This window comes from Spea bombifrons, chromosome 1 (genome assembly GCF_027358695.1).
Source record: "Spea bombifrons isolate aSpeBom1 chromosome 1, aSpeBom1.2.pri, whole genome shotgun sequence".
Classification (NCBI taxonomy): Eukaryota; Metazoa; Chordata; class Amphibia; order Anura; family Pelobatidae; genus Spea; species Spea bombifrons.
In genome coordinates this window covers 70,666,006-70,688,533 of record NC_071087.1, presented here as the reverse complement: position 1 = coordinate 70,688,533, position 22,528 = coordinate 70,666,006, and the positions used below count along the sequence as shown (strand labels likewise).

Sequence of the window (22,528 nt, the reverse complement as noted above, 5' to 3'; positions counted from 1 at the left end):
CTTATGTGAACTAGAAGAACATGAAGGAAGATATTATGTTTCTGTAAATGTACAGGATTCATTACCACAACCCTTCATGGGGTTAATTGACACTGGGTCACAGGCGACTACGTTCAGAAAAGCCGAAGCTAAGAGATTTTCCAAATACTCTAATGAGTGTTGGAGGTAATTCCCTTCATGTCATAGGTTCTACCTGGTTAAAGTTTACCATAGGCAACAAGACATTGAGACACCCGGTAATAGTGGTAAATCTCCCCTATGACCGATTGATTTTGGGTATAGATTTACTCAGAAGACTTAATGTAATCATAGATTGTGTGAATGGGATTGTATGGTCACAAACCAAAGTACCCATTCCATATGATAAATCTCATCAGCAATCCAGGCGTAAATGCCATGTGATTGAGGAAAGGCCGGACTCAATTGAAACTCATTTTAGGAATAGTCAGTCATCTGATGTTACTGTTTTACAGGTTAATGATTTTATTTCCCCTGCAGATGATCATGCCATAAAAGTTCAACCGGAGAGGATCCGAAATGTCTCTCTGGAAGGCGATGTTTTAACCATTTCTTTTTACAGGGATTATGTGGAATCTGTGGAATCAGCAGGTCATGTTCAATGCCAAGCTGAACTTGGAGAGTGAAAACAGCTATATTAGCAAGAGTCTGTTAAAGCAGATCGTTAATCTTAAAGTAATCCGGTATCTTTCTCCCCAAGACAGGTGGATTCCGACGGCGAATCGGATAGCCATAATATTATTGGAAAATGTTTGTTTGTTATCCATTTCTATTGGAAATAAGACAGCCAAACATTTATTTCTGGTGTTAGAAGAACCTCGTTACCAGATTTACGTGGGCAATGATGTCATACATCGCTTTGCTATCAATTTGGATCTGATTAATTCTAATCTTTGGACCAGATTAAAAGGTGATCCTTGTGAATTTCAGGATGAAGATGAAGCACTGAAATCGGCACAGTTACTGCCATATGCAGTCAGTGTTCAAGTTCCTGAAGATGTAACCATTCCACAAGGGAGTAGTAACTTTCTTCTACCCATACAGGTTAAGAAAGGCCAGAGATTGAGAAATCCTAATGCGTTTATCTGCTTATCCAACCGGATGCAGCAGCTAGGTATCATGGTAACACCCACACCAATGTATAGGTGAAGGTTTGTGCAGGATTGAAGAATCCTCCATCGTCTTTGACCAACTAATTTATGAACAAGAATATCATGACCAAGCTGATGCTTGCTCTAATGACGTAAACATCTCCAACATGCATTTGCTTTTGCACAAAAGAATCTAGGAAAAGCAGCAATTAGTGCTAAAACCTATTACGATCTGAAGACTACCAAGAAAGAATATGAAATCTCCGACCAAGTTTATCTGTATAACTTTGCATGAAACCAAGTGAAGGAAACTGGAAGTTCTACTTACCGAGAGCTTCTTTTCCCTGCCAATCCCTGGTGACACTCAGGATAGACTCCTCCTCCGTACCTGAGATAGGGCAGGACTCAAAAACATAAAAGCCCCTCCCCTCCTACTAACCCCAGTGAATACCAAAGACCACACAGGAAAATCAATCTGATGCAACAAAAATTTATTGAAAAGGAAGGGAGGGAACGGAAACGTGTCACCAGGGATTGGCAGGGAAAAGAAGCTCTCGGTAAGTAGAACTTCCAGTTTCCCTGCCATCCCAGGTGACACTCAGGATAGATGTACCAAAGCAGAAGGGTGGGAAACTAAGGAGACAAAACAGCCTCAAGGACCTTCCGACCAAAAAGAGAGTCCTCCTGAGCCATCTGGTCGAGACGGTAATGCTGAACAAAAGCGTGGAGAGTTCGCCAAGCCTTGCAGATCTGATCCGGTGAAACACAACATCTTTCGGCCCAGGAAGTGGAGACCGCCCTAGTAGAGTGGGCACGGATCCCCACAGGAGCAGGTTGGCCAGCCGCAGAATATGCCAAGTTGATGGTTGCGACAATCCACTTAGCGATGGAAGACTTGGAGATGCTGACACCTCTGTTGGGCCCCGAAGAGGCCACAAACAAACGAGAGGACTGACGCAGCGGCAGAGTCCGTTCCAAATAGATGGTGAGGCATCTCTTCAGATCGAGAGTGTGAAGAGCTTCTTCTTCAGCTGAGCCAGGAGAAGGAAAAAAGGTAGGCAGCACGATCTCCTGATTCTTGTGGAAAGCCGACTGAACCTTGGGTGCAAATTCCGGCGGTAGAGAGAGAACCACCCTATCCGGGAAAAAAAAAAACGGAGAAACGGTTCCTTCATAGACAGAGCCTGAAGTTCACAAATCCGACGAGCAGAAGTAATGGCTACTAAAAAGGCCCTCTTCAGTGATAGAAAATACAAATAAACCGACTGAAGAGGCTCAAAAGGAGGTAATGTACTCACATTACCTCCTTTTGAGCCTCTTCAGTCGGTTTCTTTGTATTCAAGTCCCAAGGACGAAGGATGAGATTCAAGTCCCAAGGAACCATTCTGGTGACAGAACGAGGACGCATCCGGACAATGGCCTTGGTAAAACGTCTAACCGCAGGCAGAGAAATAAGTTCAAACCCCAGGAGAGCACTGATGGCAGAAATATGCACCCTGATAGTGGAAGGTTGAAGTCCACTGTCGAATCCTTCTTGTAAGAAGTCCAAAATGGAGGCCGAGGAACATGAAGATGGCAAAATTCCCCTGGAACAACACCAACCGTGAAAACTCTTCCAGATCTTAATGTACCGCAAAGAGGTAATCCTCTTCCTAATTTGCAGAAGAGTTTCAGCCACACGAAAAGAAAAACCTTGTGCTCTCAGCAGTTCACGTTCAACCTCTAGGCCGTCAGGTGGAATACTGCAGGGTTTGGGTGCAGGAATGAACCCTGATGCAGAAGGTCTCTCCAAGCCGGGAGCTTCAGAGGGGGAGAGAGACCTAGAGTGATCAAGTCCGAATACCAGACACGCTTGGGCCAGTATTTGGAACTGATTCAATTTGACATGTTTTAAGAATTTTGTGTTTTATATCATGCACTATGTGACTCATTTATATATTTTATGAATTGTGTTTAGAATAAATAATAATTTTGATTGACTATCATGGTGATATATATCTAATTTGAATTATAATTGTCTGAAAGAATTTAGGATCGGAGATAAAAATATAGGGTATCTCTTTAAATTAATATTGTGGATGTGGTACTATAATATTTGATAGCGTCGTTATTTTGCGTGTGTGATAAAATATTGGTTTTACCTATTTTGTCTCATTAATATCCCTAACAATCTGCAGAGCTAGGAGGAGACATTCCCTTCCAACACCTGGCAATACAAAGCTTGGTGGCCAGTAAAATGTGGATCACTAGTTCAGGTGGAGACACATAGCCTGCGTTTTAGTGATATTAATTTTGTGGTAGGATACTACTGAATAGCGAGATAGTTGAGAAAATAGAGCGGGAAGGGAGCGTTCCGGTGGAAAGAAATAGAGGCCAGAATGTCATCGGCAAAAAGGCCTATGGTGCTCGTGGTTCCATTAGATAGAGGGAAGCCTGTGATTAAAGGGTCAGAGCATATACTGGCTGCTAAAGGTTCTATGTAGAGAAGTGGGGATAGTGGACATCCCTGGCGAGTGCCACTGGAAATGGCAAATGGAGAGGAGAGGAAGCCCATTATTGAGATACAGGCAGTAGGAGAGGAGTAAAGCGCCATGATCGCTTGGATAAATGCGGGAGGAAAATTTAATTTAGTGAGTGTGCGTGCAAGGAAATGTCAGTGAAGCCTATCGAAGGCTTTTTTCTGCATCAATGGATATAAGTAAACTAGGGCATTGAAGTCTAGAGGCGTCCCAGATGGTGTTGATGAATTTGCGCGTGTTATCAGAGGGTTCTCTCCCCATAACAAACCCCACTTGATCTGGGTGAAGAAGGGAAGGGAGATGAGGGGAAAGTCGATTTGCTAAAATTTTGGCATATATCTTTATGTCAGTGTTGAGGAGTGAAATGGGTCTGAAATTGGAACAAATGTCATTGGGTTTACCTGGTTTAGGGATTGTGATTACGTGGGCTCGGAGATTCTCTGAGGGGACGGTGCCTGTTGACATGTAAGTGTGGAATAATGATAAGAGATGAGGACCTAACGTGGGCAGAAAAGAGTGATAGTAGGCAGTGGTGAAACCGTCTGGACCAGGTGCCGAGCCGTTTTTAAGTCGGCTCACTGCCTTTTCTATTTCCCTCAGCTCTATCGGGGAGTCTAAAGATTCGTGGAGCTCTGGAGAAAGAGAAGAAAGATGTATTGACGTGAGATACGTGTCAATGGCTTCGTGAGTGGGGTGAGGAAGAGAGGTGTTGTGTGTAAGATTGTAAATTTGTGTATAGTATTCTGCAAAAGTCTCTACCATGTTGCTGACCTTCTGACCGTGCCGGTCCTTAACAAAAGGCAGTCTAGATACAGCAATGGAGTGTCGAAGTTTCTTAGCCAGTAGTGTGTCATCCTTATTACCCTTCGCATAGAATCTTTGCTTAAGCCTTAGCAATATGTGTGCAGTATGTCGTGCATTAATTTCTGAGAGTTGTAGTTTGATGTGTTTAACGTCATGAATGAGAGAGTCCGTTGGATGTAGTTTATTCAGTGTTTCGAGTTCGTTGAGCTTGGATTGTTTCTTAATGTAAGATGCCAAACTAATAAATTTACCTCTGACGACTGCCTTGTGGGCGTTCCATATGGTTGCAATATGAGAATCTAGGTTAAGGTTGTCCTGAAAGTAATGTGAGAGGTGAAGTTGAATTTGGGCTTTATGTTTGTCAGAAAGTAGAATAGTCGCCAGGATCCTCCCCCCCTGGTTGGATGGGTTAGTCACAGTGATAACAGAACTGGGGCGTGATCAGACCAGGAGATGGTCCCTATTGAACAAGACGTCACTGGTTGCAAGGTCAATTTGTCAAGAAAAATGTAATCCATGCGGGAGTAGAAATTGTGGAGGAGCAGAAAAGAAAGTAGGGGAGCAGAAAAGAAAGAGCAGAAAAAAAAGTGTAATCTCTATCTATAATTTTGATTTACTATCGTGGTGATATAAATCTAATTTGAATTATAATTTTCGGCGATCTGAAAGAATTTAGGATCGGAGATAAAATATAGGATATCTCTTTAAATTAATATTGTGGATGTGGTACTACAATATTTGATAGCGTCGTTTTTTTGCGTGTGTGATAAAATATCACGACGCGTCCTGGGGTGGGTGTTTGGTGTTGCTGAATGCCTCGTGATCGAGGCTTTCCAGCTACACCATTGAAGTTTAGGAGGTGATCGTTGATCGCCTCCTAAACTCTATTAAAACGGGCGTCCGTCCTAGGCATTACAGCAAAGCCGGTTAAAAGAGGAAAGTGATCGTTGATCACTTTCTAAACTTATTTAATGACGGTTCAGGACGGTCAAAGGTCTTTACTGGAATATATTAACTCCCTCGATGGATCTCTACACCTGGACCAAGCTATTTTTGAAAGATGTCAGAGAATGTGCAAACCAAATCATATTGCAAAAGATCTACCACGTGACATAATTGTATGTTTAAAATTTTGTAGTATATACAAAAAATAGACCAAAACAATCTTAGATCAATTTATATGGAGAAAAATAGAGACCTAGAATAGCGAGACAATTAATATGTAAAAAACTTAAAGAGGGTGGAGTTGGAGCTGTTGACATACAAATATATCATGATTCCTACTTGATATCTCACAGGAGCCGTTGGTTATTACCAGAAAATAAGTCAGAATCCTGGTACTTAATGGAAAAAGATAATATAGGAGCTTGGGAACCTGAACATTTTATGTGGTTACTCTCACATACCTGGCATCCTCCGATCGGCAACCACAGCCGCCGCGAGGCAGGGGGAGACCCCCCGCTTCGGTCCGGCAGCCGCAGCTGCCGCAAAAAAGGGGGAAATCCACAGCCGCCACGAGGGAGAGGAAGACCTCCCGCGTCCACACAGCAGCCGCAACTGCCGCGAAGAAGGGGGAGACCCCCCGCCTCTGCACAACAGCAGCAGCTGCAGCAACGGCGAGGGAGACCTCCCTCCTCCATGCTGCGTTCCCGGCAGCCGCAGCCAGGAGACAGGTCCTGCTCCGGTGTCCGGACTCGCTCCTCTTCATGCCACCTAGTGGCGCCGGCAGGAACTACATCGACTTATACTGGGAGATTACGCATACGTCACACGCAAGCAGAGGAAGCGACGTAACGGCACTTTGAATGTTTGGCGGGAAATCTCTAATCAGTGCCTAAACTCCTGTGCCTATTTAAGAGACTCTCAGACTTTCAGCCACTGCCTTCTGATTGTCGTGCCTATCTCGGTAGTGCCTATCTCAGTTATTGACCTCGGCTTATCCCACGACATTCCTGCTCTCTGGTATCCTGACCTTGGCTATCCCACGACATTCCCGCTCTCCGGTATCCTGACCTCGGCTATTCCCACGAATTCCTGCTCTCCGGTATCCTGACCTCGGCTCTCTGGACCATCCTTTACCAGTCCTACCTGACTTCAGTGTAACTTGTAACTGTCACGACACAGCGTAGGAAGGAGTTCCTATGCTGTGTCGTGACAGTTACAAGTTAAAATATCAAAACTGGTTTAAACAAGAACAAAACCCAATAATCAAAAACCTGTTAAAATTTTGGAAAAAAGTGAAATTTTATAGATAAGATCCCAACTTTGTGTCCACTTTCAATAATCCAAACAGAAATAGAAAAACATTGATATTAGAGATTGGCAAAATAGAGGAATTACGAAACTGAAAGACTTAATGATAGAAGATCAGATTAAACCGTCTGCACTGTACTTTGTCGTTAAGGGGTTAAGAGATGCAGACGGTTTAATCTGATCTTCTATCATTAAGTCTTTCAGTTTCGTAATTCCTCTATTTTATGTACAACGCCTGTACAATGCCGTTAAATAGCTGCATCTCCGCAATCGCTGCGTTTTCACCGGAAGAAAAATGGTCGGCGCCGCATCCATCAAAGATCACGGCGGCGCCCGGCTAAAACATCTTAGGAAGCGATCGGAATCGCTTCCTAATCATAAACTGTGTTGCCTCGATATCGAAGCATGTAGCAACACAACACCCCTACCCCGATAGACTTGTGATTGCTCCGAAGAGCAACCACAAGTGCCATCATGTGCCATCATTCACAAGATGGCATCAACAATAGATATGAGTTCACAGAGGGTCTATCCAGACCTTCTTGAGAACTCTCGAGCTGCTCCTGCAGGTTGAATGTAGGTACTGCATCCAACCATGCAAGGTCAATGGAGCCAGATCACTAATCAGTGTGATTAGTAAAAAAAAAAAAAAAAAAAAAAAAAAAAACATTTAAACAATTTAAAAAAAAAATTAAAAAATGAATGTTCAAAAAAGTTCAAATTTTTTTTATAAAAAATATGGTAACATGTAAAAATCCCGTTTTTAATGAGCAAGTCCTACAATTCTTTATCTTCATAAAAATTCCCGCATGGAAAGAGTTAAAATATTGGCATTATAAATGCCCATACGGTGTCTAGTTTTAAAAAATGTATGATTTGATGGGGTAAATTGAATTGGCCGGGTTCAAAGATTTCCCAAATATGGAACATGGGGGCAGTAGGACCAGATGTCTAAATGGCAAAAAATACACACTTCACCAAGGTGGCCTTTTACCTCTCAAATAACAAAACAAACCCATCACTGCGCTCAGGAGATATTGCTGAACACATATTGGGGTGTTGTTTGACACGGACATATACCAGGAGCGGTAAAATAACATTTACTGAACATATAATAGTGCTTTCTTTAATAACTCTCCAAAAAAAACAGCGTCCACATTGCCCACATAGAACCTGACCAGCATCCAAATTACACACACATAGGACGTGCCATCTTTGCCCCCAAACAGCCCAGCATGAGTCAGCATTGTTCCCAAACAGCCGAGTGTACGCCATCTTTGTCCCATAAACACGCTACCTGTGCCATCTTTGTCCCATAAACACCCTGCCTGTGCCATTTTTGTCCCATAAACACCCTGCTTATACCATCTTTGCCTTTTTGACAAATCAACTATACACCTATGATTAACACAAACACTTTTACAGTCACTCACTAATTCACTTTCATTCACACAATTCATTCACACAATCATTTATTCTTTCACACAAATTATTTACACATATTCATTGATGCATTCTCACAAATTCATTAATTCTCTCACTCATTCACACAATTCATCCACACATTAATCCATTCATTTTCGTTCTCTCATTTTGACTCTTTATTTCAATATTCTTGCTACCCTCCTTTCTCCCTATCTACCCATTCTCACCCCCTTCTGCCCTATCTAGCCTTTCTTACTCCCTTCTCCCTATCTACCCCCTATCCCCCTCCGTCTCACTCCCTTCTCCCTATCTACCCCCCCCTAACTATCTACCCTCTCCCCCCTTTGAAGTTCACTTACCTTTCAGGAGTCCTGGGGTGGGGGTGCAAGACAGAGGTCTCCCAGCCCTGCCACTGTATGGAACAGCATGGTAAGTGTGGATCGGTAAGTGTGGATTCGTAAATGTGTGAGAGTGATGGGAGTTATGATGTACTTTAGAGCATAATTATATAATGAAAAAGACATTGGAAATGGTACAGCATAACACCCATCACTCTCACACATTTACCAATCCACACATATACCAATACACACTTACCATTCCAGACGCCACACATACCAATCCACACATACCAATCCACAGATTCCACACATACCAATCCACACTTGCCAATCCACATTTACCAATCCACAGATTCCACACATACCAATCCACAGATTCCACACTTACCAATCCACACATACCAATCCACATTTACCAATCCACACATACCAATCCACAGATTCCACACATACCGATCCACACATACCACTCCACATTTACCAATCCACAGATTTCACACTTCCCAATCCACACATACCAATCCACAGATTCCACACATACCAATCCACACATACCAATCCACAGATTCCACACATACCGATCCACACATACCAATCCACATTTACCAATCCACAGATTTCACACTTACCAATCCACACATACCAATCCACAGATTCCACACATACCAATCCACACTTGCCAATCCACATTTACCAATCCACAGATTCCACACATACCAATCCACAGATTCCACACATACCAATCCACACTTACCAATCCACAGATTCCACACATACCAATCCACAGATTCCACACATACCAATCCACACATACCAATCCACATTTACCAATCCACACATACCAATCCACATATACCAATCCACACATTCCACACATACCAATCCACATTTACCAATCCACAGATTCCACGCATACCAATCTAGATTCCACACATACCAATCCACACATACCAATCCACATTTACCAATCCACAGATTTCACATTTACCAATCCACACATACCAATCCACACATACCAATCCACAGATTCCAAACATACCAATCCACATTTACCAATCCACAGATTTCACATTTACCAATCCACACATACCAATCCAGATTCCACACATGCCAATCCACACTTACCAATCCACAGATTCCACACATACCAATCCACACATACCAATCCACTCTCACTGTCACTCTAACTGAATTATTTCCTACCTTTCCTCTTTTCTTCTTACAGCAGTCAGCTCCTTTTCTTTCTCTTCGCTCCTCTTCTTCTGTCTTCTTCCTGGTTCAGAGGGCACGGACGGCGGTGGGCGCGGCTTCAGTGTTGTGCGCCGGGATCTGACAACAAACCCCGGCGCACAGCAGCAGTTGCCGCGCAGATCGCGAGGGAGCAGTATCGGAGGTCTTTAACAGACCTTCGGCTCCCTTGAGTGATTTTAAGCCGGTTCCACCCACTCAAGGGAGCCGGAGGTCTGTTAAAGACCTCCGATACCGCTCCCTTGCGAGCCTTCTCCTCCAGCGGCGGACATTGCTGTCCGTCTCTGGAGGGGTGCCGGCAAGTTGGCACCCACCTGATGAGCGGCACCCGGTGCGGACCGCCCCCCCGCCCCCCGCTAGGTACGCTACTGGTTAAAATACCAGCATTTGAAATACCTTGGGGTGTCTAGTTTTCAAAAACATTTGGTTTGATGGGGTAAATTGCATCGGCCGGCTTCAAAGATACCCGAAACAGCACATGGGGCAGAATTACCAGCTTTGGGGAAAAAATTGTTTTGAAATAGCAAAACGCTACTGGTACTTATTGCCCCATAATGTGCAGAAAAAAGCAAAAAAACATAAAAACATTGGGTATTTCTAAACTCAGGAAAAATAGTAGAATCTATTTAGCAGGTTTTTTTCATTAATTTTTGCAGATGAGTAAAAGTTTTTTGTATACAAATACAAATATCACAAACACACATACAGTATGGATATACTGTATGTGTGTTTGTGATATTTGTAATTGTTTATACATATTTTTAAAGTTTTTTGATAGGCCGGATATATTCATACAAAAACACACGTACACGCACACAAATACACACTCACAGGAGGGAAGTGGAAGATGCTATAAGTACTGTGTATATATATATACATACATATGTAGGCACATATGTATGTAGGCACAAATATACACATACACATATATATACCGTATTTGCTCGATTATAAGACGAGTTTTTTTCCAGAGCAAATGCTCTGAAAAATACCCCTCGTCTTATAATCGAGGTCGTCTTCTAATCAGACCTCATTCTGCTTCGACCGTGCTGCTTACCGGGCTTTGATCGCGAGCAGCGTCTCTGCTATTAGCAGCAGGAAACAGGAAGCTAGCACAGTCCTCACATAACTCTACCTCCCCCCTCCTTCCTCTGGGGGCGGGGCCAGAGAAGTTGCTCGCACAGCCGGGCCCCTGCAGAAGTCTGCGAGCGGGAGATCTGCAGTTCAGGTAAGGGGATGGGGGGTTTGAGCGTGTGTGTGTGTGCATGTGTGATTAATGGAATGAATGAGTATTTAAATGTTTGTGAATGAGTGTGTGTATGTGTGTGTGTGTGTGTGATAGCATGGATGTGTAAGGGGGTGGGGGTGGTAGCATGGCATTCTAACATCCCCAGGTTCCAGCATGTACTGGCTGCCTTGGCTTGATAGGAGTGTGATAGCAGTATATATATATCTCTCCAGAAATGCATTTTAACCCCCTATATGCCACTCAGCCCCATGATATGCCTTTTAACCACCTATATGCCAGAGTGGCATATAGGGGTATAAGGCATATCATGGGGCAGAGGGGCATATAGGGGGTTAAAAGGCATATCTGGAGGCAGAGTGGCATATAGAGGGTTAAAAGGCACATCATGGGGCAGAGTGGCAAATAGGGGGGTATAAGGCATTTCTGGGGGCAGAGTGGCAAGCCTGGGGGCAGATGTGCATAACTGGGGGGGCACGTTGGCAAATAAAAGGAAATAAAATATATATATATTTCTCAATCATAGCTTTTATTAAATATGAAAATTAGTTTACATGAATTAATATTTACTGGTAAAACTTTTTTCCTATAGGGTCGTCTTATATTCAGGCTTTTTGTTTTTTTCCTAAATTAATATTTTGATTTTGGGGGGTCGTCTTATAATCAGGGTCGTCTTATAATCGAGCAAATACGGTATATATATATCTATATTGCTCTATAACTTGCAAAGTCCCTTAGTGACCAGACTGTCTTGAAAAAAAAAAATTCGTACATATTTTTCAAAAGTAGACAATACAGGATATTCAACCTGGGGTATTTTGACAGTTTTAATGCAATCATTTTGCCACCAATCTTGTGATAATTTTCACACAGATTATTAAAATTTATAATTAAATAAATCATATTCCCTACCGCTGTAGAATACCCATTCTACAGCACTATGGAATAAGATTTATATACCGTATTTGCTCAATTATAAGACGACCCCCCCAAATCTGAATATTAAAGGGGGGCAAACTCAGGGGAATCTAAATCCTGTTGGCAGTGAACATTATTAATGTATTTATTTATAAAAGTATGGTATCAGTATGGTATCATTCTCTGAATGATTCGAATCTCTGTAAGATTCGGATCCCTGTAAGATCCGGATCCCTGTAAGATTCGAATCATTTGAATCATTTGAATCTTCGGACGACTCTCTGACTCTATGAGTCATCGTTCCTCTGTGAATTAATGAGCTGGGACTCAACCTTGTAAAATCCCTTTACATAGAAAAAAAAATCCAGAGAAGGTGAAAGTCACAATTAGCTTTATAAAGTCTTGTCAAAAAGGCAGCCTAACTCTTTCTATGACAGGAGACACAGTCTACTTTGGTTTTCTGGCGTTATTTGGTCCACAAATAACTTACCAGTTGCTGGTCAATGGATGGAATTGCATTGTGATGTCCATAAATTATAGCTGGGTTGTACTGACTGAAAAGCACAGGGTAGAAGACACGCTTTCCTAAAAATTGGGGAAAAAAATCTATTAATCACTGCTATGTATGATATGGCGTATTCACAATCTGGTGGTAACTTCATTATTTTATGATCAAACACTTCTCCATTGTAATTAATGCTGACTGTCTATGACCAGTGTGCACTGAAGCTAGATCTGTTGCAGAGGAATTGGAGTCTATTCACCAAAGAGATAGCTGACAGGAGAGTTGCGTTCCAGCTCTTTGACTTCAGTGCACATTATGAAGTGTTAACTCCAGTGAGCTTTTGCTGCACGGAGGACTTGGCTGTGTAAAATTATTAGACTTTATGTATGGACAACTCAGCCATTCTTGCAGGAGAAATATGTTAGACATGGCCCTTCATACTTAATAGTGATTTAAGGAAGCGGCAACCACAACTCATGTGCTTGGGGAAAGGATGGCTAGACGGTTGGAGGGGATTTTAAACTAGGAATGGGGGGAGGGACCAATAAACACTGTCCTAGACAATACAGAAAGGGAAGGCAACTTAGTTAGTACCAAGGTGGGTGGATCTGGGGGCTTGGTTAGTACGGATTACAGGAAGAAGTTCATAAACACCTTCAAAATGAAATCGCAAAGGGAACATGACAGTGTCATTAAGTGTATGCTTGCAAATGCCAGAAGTTTAACTTGTAAAATAAGGGAGTATGAGTTGGTAGCAGGAACATGGTGGGATAACACATGGGATTGGTCAATCAATTTGGAGGGCTACATGTTGTTTAGGAAATATAGGTCAAATATGGGTCAAATTTGTTACAAACCACCAAATATGGTTTAATATCATTATGGGGGATTTTAATTACCCAGAAGTAGATTGGAAAAATGGAACTACCAATTTTGGTTAAAAGCAGTAAATTTCTGAATTTGTTGAATAACATTTTTTGTCAGACACCAACCAGAGGAGATGCATGTCTGGATCTGGTAATAACTAACAACAATGAGCTGTACTTAACCCCTTAAGGACAATACTGTTTCTTACTTGTAGTATATTGTGGGACAATGGCTCTTTTAACATTTTTCAGTGTTGCTGTTTAGCTGTGATTTTCTCATTTCGTGCTTCCACACACATTATATATTGTTTGTTTCCAGGACAAAGAGGGCTTTCTTTAGATACCATTATTTTTATCATATCATCTAATTTACTATAAGAAAAATGATAAAATATGGTGATTTTTTGTTAAAAAATTACTTTTTTTCACTTTTTAAACAAAAAACTTTTACTCATCTGCAAAAATTAATGAAAAAGCCTGCTAAATAGATTCTACTATTTGTCCTGAGCTTAGAAATACCCAATGTTTTTATGTTTTTTTTTGCTTTTTTCCGCACGTTATGAGGCAATAAGTACCACTAGCGTTTTGCTATTTCAAAACCATTTTTTCCCCAAAGCTGGTCATTCTGCCCCAGGGCTGGCCCGACAACGGAGCCGAGTGGGGCAACCAAGCCCTTTTTTTTTTTTGTTTTTTTTAAAGCGAAAGAGAGAGAAAGGGGCGCCGAGTGGTTTTCGCTTACCAAGCTGTCAGTACCCGCTCGGCGCCCCTCTCTCTCTCCTCTGCGGCGAGTCTCCCTGTTCGGTCTCGGTGCCGGCTTGTAAGGCTGAATGCCGGAAGATTACCTCATTTCCGGCGCTCAGCATTACAAGCCGGCACCGAGACCGAAGGGGAGACTCGCCGCAGGACTGCTGAAAGGTAAGTACAGAGGAAGGGGTAGATAAGGGGGGGCAGCAGGGACGGAGGGAGAGGAAGGGTAGATAAGGGGGGGGGGCGGCATTTTAAAATTCGCCCCAGGCGACATTTTGCCTTGGGCTGGCCCTGTTCTGCCCCATGTGCTATTTTGGGTACCTTTGAAGCCGGCCAATACAATTTACCCCATCAAACCATATATTTTTAAAAACTAGACACCCCAAGGTTTCAAATGCTGGTATTTTAACCATTTCCATGCACTAGTTCTACAATCAGCCTTTGTCAAACTTCATGGTAGTAATTTTTTTTTCTTTTCAATTCAATTTACCCCATCAACTCATACATTTTTTAAAAGTAGACATCCTATGGGCATTTATAATGCCAATATTTTAACGCTTTCCATGCGGGAATTTTTGTGAAGATAAAGAATTGTAGGAATTGCTCATTAAAAACTTTTTTTTTGTGACAGTGGGGATTTTTACATGTTACCGTATTTTTTTAATTTTTTTTGAACATTAATTTACGTTTAAATTTTTTTGTAATTGTTTACATTTTTTTTTACTAATTAGTGAGCTGGGTTCCATTGACCCTGCATGGTTGGATGCAGTACCTGCATTCAACCTTCGGGAGGAGCTAGAGAGTTCTCAAGAGGGTCTGTGAACTCAGATCTATTGTTAATGCCATCTTGTGAATGACGGCAAAGTCATTTACATGATGGCACTTGTGGTTGCTCTTCGGAGCAATCATGAATCTATCGGGGTAGGGGGGTTGTGTTGCTACATGCCTCGATATTGAGGCACGTCAGCAACACAGTTTATGCTTAGGGAGCGATTCCGATCTCTTCCTAAGCTGTTTTTGCTGGGCGCCGCCGCGATCTTTGATGTACTGGCATTGTCGTTATCACGCTGCACTGCAAGCCCGTACATGTACGGGCTTTGTCGTTAAGGGGTTAAACATCCAAGTAAGGGAGCACTTGGGGAATAGTGACCATAACATGGTATCCCTTGAGATCAATTTAGCCCCTTAAGGACAATGGGCGGCCCCAAAACCCATTGAAAACAATGCATGGGCTTTGCCATTAAGGCAAATTGGTATGGGCCCCACCAAAACACTGAATTTAGGCCAGCAAATTTAATACATCCCTTGATCTTGTTGACTAGGGTGGATTATTTTGGGGGAAAACACAGAAGGTACATACATATAAATTTAGACCCTTTAGAAACAAATATAAAGGAAGCAAACTAAAACCAATATTGCTAATAAAGAAAAAGAAAGTAGCATTAAAACATAATAAAGCTGAGGGATCAGCAGAGGTGTTTGCAAAATATAAAGAGGCCAACAAAGCCTGCAAAGATGCAATTAAATTAGCTAAACTGGAGAATGAAAAAATAATTGCTAAGGAGAACAAGTGCAATCCCCAAAAAATCTTTAAATACCGTATTGACTCGAATATAGGCCGCACCCGAATATAGGCCACACCCTTAAAGTTTGGTGCTATTTTTAAGAATAAATTATTTTTAAAGAAAAAATACACATTAGTGGAATGGTAAAACAGTATTTTATCTAATAAACAGGAATACATGTATTTTAACATTTTTGGTATCTATTATATAGTTTGTCAGGATATGTTATATACAAACAGAAAACCAATAGTCATTTTGCACCTTACTTATAGATATGCCCCTCTGCCCCCAGATATGACACTCTGCTGATATGCTTTATAACCCCTGATATGACACTTTGCCCACCCAATTATGCTTTATAACCCCTGATATGCCACTCTGCACCCAGATTTACTCTATAACCCCTGATATACTTTATCCCCTCTAGATATGCCACTCTGACCCCCCAGACATGCTTTGTCCCCCCTAGAAGTGCCACTCTACCCCCCTGATATACCAATGTACCCCCAGACTCCCTGGTTTCTATCGGGGCCAGCAGGTGGCGTCTGTGCGATACGCGTAGACAACCTCCGCTGCCGGCACTTCTACAGACGGTTATGCCATAGATGTTCTGGCAGCGGAGGTTGAGGAGGATCCATGTCCCCTGCAGTGCTGCGAGGGATCTGGATCCTAAAAGAAAAAAACACCCGTCTGGCGCCCGGAACTGCATGTTCCAGGCGTCGGGCGACACGAACAGCACATTCCTGCGCTAAACCTTGAATATAGGGGGAGTGAGGCCTATATTCGGGCCAATACAGTACATAAATAGCAAAAAGTAAAAGCCTCAAAATGCTAGATCTTTGTTATCTGAAATGGGGGAGATGATCCCCACAACAGAGGCAAAGCAGTTATTTTTAAATATTTTCTTTTCTTCTGTTTTTTACCAAGGAAGAGGCAATGGACAAGAACCTGCAAGCTACTTTTATAGAACAGTCACAGCAAGCATGTGATTGGCTGACACAAGAAAAAGTGTTCAAACAATTAAATGGTGTTAAGGTAGACAAAGCCGCATGGTATACACCCACAGGTACATAAAGAACTAAACCAGGCCTTGGCGAGACCACTGTTTCTAATTTTCAGCAATTCTTTTATTTCAGGCATCGTGCCCACAGATTGGCATAAAGCAAAAAACTTGGAATTATGGGTGCTGCGGTGGATGTGATATAATTAGACTTATGCTAAAACATTTGATATGGTTCCACACAAAAGGTTACTGTACAAATTGGTATGTTTGTCTGTGGATTGAGAATTGTCTGAAAGATACAACACAGAGAGTTGTGGTACATGGGAAGTTCTCAAACTGGAAAGATGTGATAAGTGGAGTACCTCAGGGATCTCTCCTGGGTCCGCATCTTTTTTTGTTTATTAATGATCTTCCAGTGGGCATAGGGAGCCAGGTTTTAGTGTTTGGCGATGACACAAAATTAAGTAGGGTAATAAAGGCTGAACTAGATGTGTGTGTTCACTGCAAGAGGATTTGGATAAATTGGGTAACTGTGCTGATAAATGGCAAATGAGATTCAATGTAGACAAATGTAAAATTATGCATTTTGGGCATAATAAGAAAAATGCAACGTATCATTTAAATGGTGTTTCCTTGGGGAAATCTACTAATGAAAAAAATGTGGGAGTAATTGTAGACAATAGACTTAGCAGGAGTGTACAGTGCCAGCTAGCGGCTGCAAAGGCAAATAAGATATTGGCATGTATTAAAAGGAGTATTGAATCATGGGAGGAAGATATAATTCTGCCTCTTTACAGGTCCATGGTAAGAACCCACCTTGAATATGCAGATGAATCATGGGCGCTTTTTCTTAAAGACATTTTGGAACTAGAGAGTTCAGATGAGGGCCACAAACAATGTTCCCTCTAATTTTTCTTAGGTGGTGTGCGCAGAAAATTTCTCTTGTGCAAAAATTTTCCCAGAGCCAAAATTTTGTGCGCACAATATGCTTCTGCAAGTGTTAAATTTAAATTGTTATTCTATATTTTTGGTACAGCTCGCTCATGGTTAATAACACTACATTATAGTGTGATAATGTAGTATTAGTTACACAACAGTATTACTTACTGTAATGTTTTTTTAAAGGTGAAATTCTCACTGCATAAGTAAATTATGAGCGAATCACAAGAGGAGGCTCCAGGCCGCATAAAGGATAAAAAAAAATTGGGAAAAACTGTTGTGCGCAGGGGTGTACCTAGAGTATTTGGCACCTGGGGCGGATCCTGTACATGGGACCCCCACACACACACTCTTTAAAACTGCATAGCTTCTATCGTTAGGCAAACATTGACAGGGGTACAGCATAACTTATTATTTACTAAGGCAGACATTGACGGTGGTACAACATAACACCTATCACTATATACTGAAGCAGACATTGACCGTGTTACAGCATAACTGCTATCATTATATACTGAGGCAAACATTGACGGTGGTACAGCATAACTGCTATCACTATATACTGAGGCAAACATTGAGGGTGGTACAGCATAACTGCTAACATTATATACTGAGGCAAACACTAACAGTGGTACAGCAGAACATCTATCACTATATACTGAGGCACGCACTGACGGTGGTACATCACTATATATCACTATATACAGAGGCACACATTGACCGTGGTACAACACAACACCTATCACTATACATTGAATATATACACTGAAATGAAAATTCTGGACCTGAAAATTTAGAAACACCTTTAAAAACAAAAACAAAACAAAAACACTTTTATTAAAAGTAACGCACCAAATCAAGACAAAAAAAAAAATCAATAACATATATATGATAAACAGCAATCACACTCCTATCATGTCCAGGTTCTAGCATGTACTGGTTGCTTGGGCATGATAGGCGTGGGATTGCTGTTAGCAATCATATTTATATATTAATATTGTTATCGAATTTTTCTGTCCAATTTTGGTGTGTTACTAACTTTTAATAAAGATGTGGTTAACACACCAAAATTGAACAAAAAAATAGAATTGCTAACAGCAATCTCACTCCTATCATGCTCAGGCAGCCAGTACATGCTGGAACCTGAGCATGATAGGAATATGATTACAGCCACCCTATGCAATGCTATCACACACACACACACACAAACACACTCATTCACAAACATTCAGTTTAAACTACACCCATCACTCTCACACACTTACTAATTCACTCTCACAGAATGTTTTCCTACCTGTCACTTTTCCTCCTCTTCGTTCTTCCTCTTCTTCGTTCTTCCTCTTCTGTGTCCTCTTCTTTCAGTGCAGTGGAGGCGGTGGGCGTGGCTTCAGTGCTGTGCGCCGGGATATGGCATCAAATCCCGATGCACAGCATCAGTTGCCGCGCTCATCGCAAGGGAGCAGGATCGGAGGTCTGTATTAACAGATTTTTTTTAAGACGGTTAGAGGGAGATCCTTGATCTCCCTCTAACCGAGCCTGCACCTCTAGCGGCGGACATTGCTGTCCGTCTCTGGAGGGGTGCCGTGCACACAACCAGTAGCAGACCGCCCCCCCCGTTCGGTACGCAACTGGTTGTGCGCACAATTTTTGTTTGTGTGCGCTCCCTCTTAAAGCTATGTGCGTGCGCACAAGCGCACAGCTTAGAGGGAACACTGGCCACAAAACTAATAAAGGAAATGGAAAGTTTTAGTTATGAAGAAAGGCTAAAAAAGTTAAATTTATAAAGACACGGAGGCTCCCATTATGCTTATCTCTTTTCTTTATTCCCTCAGCAGCAAAGAAAGAGAAAATGTTAACAAACAGAAAAAATGTAGATGTACAAATACACCAATCACAATACATCCATAGCCAATGAGGGACCTCCAAGGATATCCCTCCTCCTATATACTCGTCTACATCCTGAACAGCTTCCTCTTTTCTTTGCTGCTCCCTCAGAGATAAGTATTCCTGATTTGTTCTGTCGTTACCCTTCGATTTTTACATTATTGTTTTCCTCCCTCCGCCCCCGTTCGTCCGGGCCGGGTGGGCTATGTCATTTTCCCGTTGACTGTGCCCTTTTTATGTGATTTTCGGCGTTTTTTAAGCTCAGTTTTCGTCCTTACCTTTTCTGTTTTCCTCCGTCTGCCGCTCTGCTTCGTCTCTCTGCGGCCTCCCGGTTTTCTCCCTTCAGGTTTCGCGCATGCGCGTCGTACGTCTGACGCGCGGCGGCCATCTTTGATCAGGTAAGTTCTTGTTTTCTTCTTGTCAGGCCATTATGTACCGTTGTTTCGTGCCGCGGCGGCCATTTTCGGCAGTTCCACGTTTTTCTGTCTCGCCCTTCACTTCGCCTTAGTGCTTTTTGCCGAGATTACTCTCGTTTTGCATTGTTCAGGTCAGTTATCACTTGCAATATGTTCCCTTGTAAGCCATCTGCTCCTGCTGAGCTGCCAATGACTTCTGGTCAGCGGTCTTCTGGCTCACATGGTGAGGGTTCCGGCCCTAATGATTCTCAAGGGGATGCTTTTACTGAGGAGTTTCATTCACTCCTTGATGCTACTATGGCCAAATCTGTTAATCAAGCCTTGCAATCTGCTATGGATGTTATGTCCTCCAATATTACGTCTATTGCTTCAGCATTTAAGGCTGTGCAGTTCCCTGTTATGTCTCATAACCCTGATTTTACTGGCCTTGACAATACTGAGGTTTCTGTAGGGCGTAAAGCTTCTTCAAAGTCTCATCATATAGCTCCCCTAAAGTCCTCCAAAACTAATAAGACGGACAAGGTACGCCCTGTCACTGAGGACGTGGTTACACCACGTAAGAGAGCCCACCATCGGGCAAATTCGATGCGCAGGTGGAAAAAGGCTAAATCCTTTTCCGACTCGTCCGACTCTGAGTCGGCTTCTGAGGAGGCATCTGATTATTCTGAACAAGCTGATATTTCCTCTTATGAGGATTCTGCTCACGAAGAGAGGGAACAACCTGTTCCCGACCGCCCTGCTGTTGACGGTGTGGAAGTTGAAGAATTTTGCTGATTCTGGATGTCAGCACAATGATCTTTACCTCATTGCTTATTCTGCTGATAGCAGATAAGATAACACTACAATCACCTGTCTACCTCATTTCTTAGTTTACTTATGTCTTGTTTGTGTCTCGGAAGAATGTGTACGTATGGTATGTTTTCGTGTGTTTTCTTTGCTCTAAGTGCCTAGTTGCAAAAGAATCAGAGTCCGCCACGACAAAGGACAAGTTGTCCCTTTCTTGACCTTCTGTAAGTAAAGATTTCACATGTCTGGGTGGGGCTATCTTTCTTGACCTCTTTAAACCGTGTGTGTCAGCAAATCAAAGTAAATATACCAACAGATGGCTAGATAATATGCTAATAACTGTTTGCGCTTCTTTGCCTATATATTGTTAGAAAATTAAGGAGGGGGAGAGAAGTCTGCGAACTGGACTCTCCCCTGTGCGCACTTGAATAAAGAAGCTCTTGCTTACTCAACTCATTGAACTGGTGTCGTCAGATTTCTTGCCGACATTCACACTTGGGGGCTCGTCCAGGATCCCAACAGTCTCAGAAGCGGTAACCGAAGGAGCGGACTAAACCTTGATCCACCTAATCCTTGGCCATCAAAAAGAGGTAAGGCACCTTTTGAAATGCCTATAGTTTAATTATTGGGTGGATGAGGGTAAGGTCGTCCTCGGTATTCCATCCGTGTGACGGGATCCAGAGTTGAGTAAGTAAGACCTATAAGATCTTGAATTGTTTAATTGTGATAAATGTTTTTAGTACATGGGACCATTGTAACGTACCTAGTTGTGAAAGACTAGTGTAACTATTTAAGTACATGGTCAGGGACCATTGTAACGTACCTAGTTGTGAGAGACTAGTGTAACTATTGTTAAGTACATGGTCAGGGACCATTGTAACGTACCTAGTTGTGAAAGACTAGTGTAACTATTTAAGTACATGGTCAGGGACCATTGTAACGTACCTAGTTGTGACAGACTAGTGTAACTATTTGAGTACATAATCACGGGCTATTGTAAAGTACCTAGTGGTGAGAACTAGTGTAAATATTTTTAAGTACATAGTCACGGATTATTGTAGCGGTGGAGATGAGGAGTTTGTTGTCAAAAAATGTGCCTAAGGGGACGCCCTTAGAATATATGATAAGGAAACATGGAAAGGAGGCAGAAAAATATATGTCTCATTGGAAGCGAATATCTGAAGAGGATAATGAAAGCCGTTATGTTTGGCCAGCTGGCGGTAGTTTGAATGTAGAAATATTAGATAATTTGAAAGAATGTTTGAATATGTGTGATGTGAAAAGGAATGAGATAATGATTTTCTATGAAATGGTATCAAGAAGGGTGGGACAAGGTTAAAATACAGAAACAGCAGAAGTTACTAGACCCCACCTGTTCTGCCAATTCCCAATATCCTTGCCGTCCGGCAGGGAACTTTAAGAATCAAAAAGATGCTCAAACACCTCAACCTGTTGAGACTTCTAAGAAAGCACAGGAGGTGTCTGTAACCCCAGGACCACCTAAGGTCCATAATTCGCTATATCCATCCTTAGATCCATCTGATCTATGGACTCAAGAATTATTTGACCCACCCTCATATAATGGACCTCAACCAGCAGACCCTAATATGCCTGGTTCTAATCAACACCGTGCAGGTCCAGAAGCAGAGTTGCCACTTTCTTTGGAGCTTGTCCCATTTTACCACCAGCTCCTATTTCACCCCTAGACCAAGAAAGACAACCTAAACCTCCTAGAATATCAAGGTCCAACATTCAGCCCACAGGACCATCATGTAGAACTAGATCCAGAAAGCCCCATTTAGATCCTCATTCAGATTCTGATGCTGAGGAAAAAACATTTGTGCATGCTATGCCCATGAGAGAGACTGGGGGGGCTAGAGATGAGAGAGGTGTTCATCATCCATGGACACCAGGGGAATTATTGCTGTTGAAAGATCGATTCCCCAGACCTGAA

General features: G+C 42.2%; 1 protein-coding gene across 1 annotated transcript in view; it reads right to left on the bottom strand.

Moving 5' to 3' along the window:
• Positions 1–22,528, bottom strand: part of CSGALNACT1 (chondroitin sulfate N-acetylgalactosaminyltransferase 1) — a 186,962-nt gene that overhangs the window by 9,337 nt on the left and 155,097 nt on the right. The window contains exon 5 of the mRNA XM_053463403.1: positions 12,354–12,448. Coding sequence (XP_053319378.1) covers positions 12,354–12,448 — 95 coding nt within the window. The remainder of the gene's footprint in view (positions 1–12,353; positions 12,449–22,528) is intronic.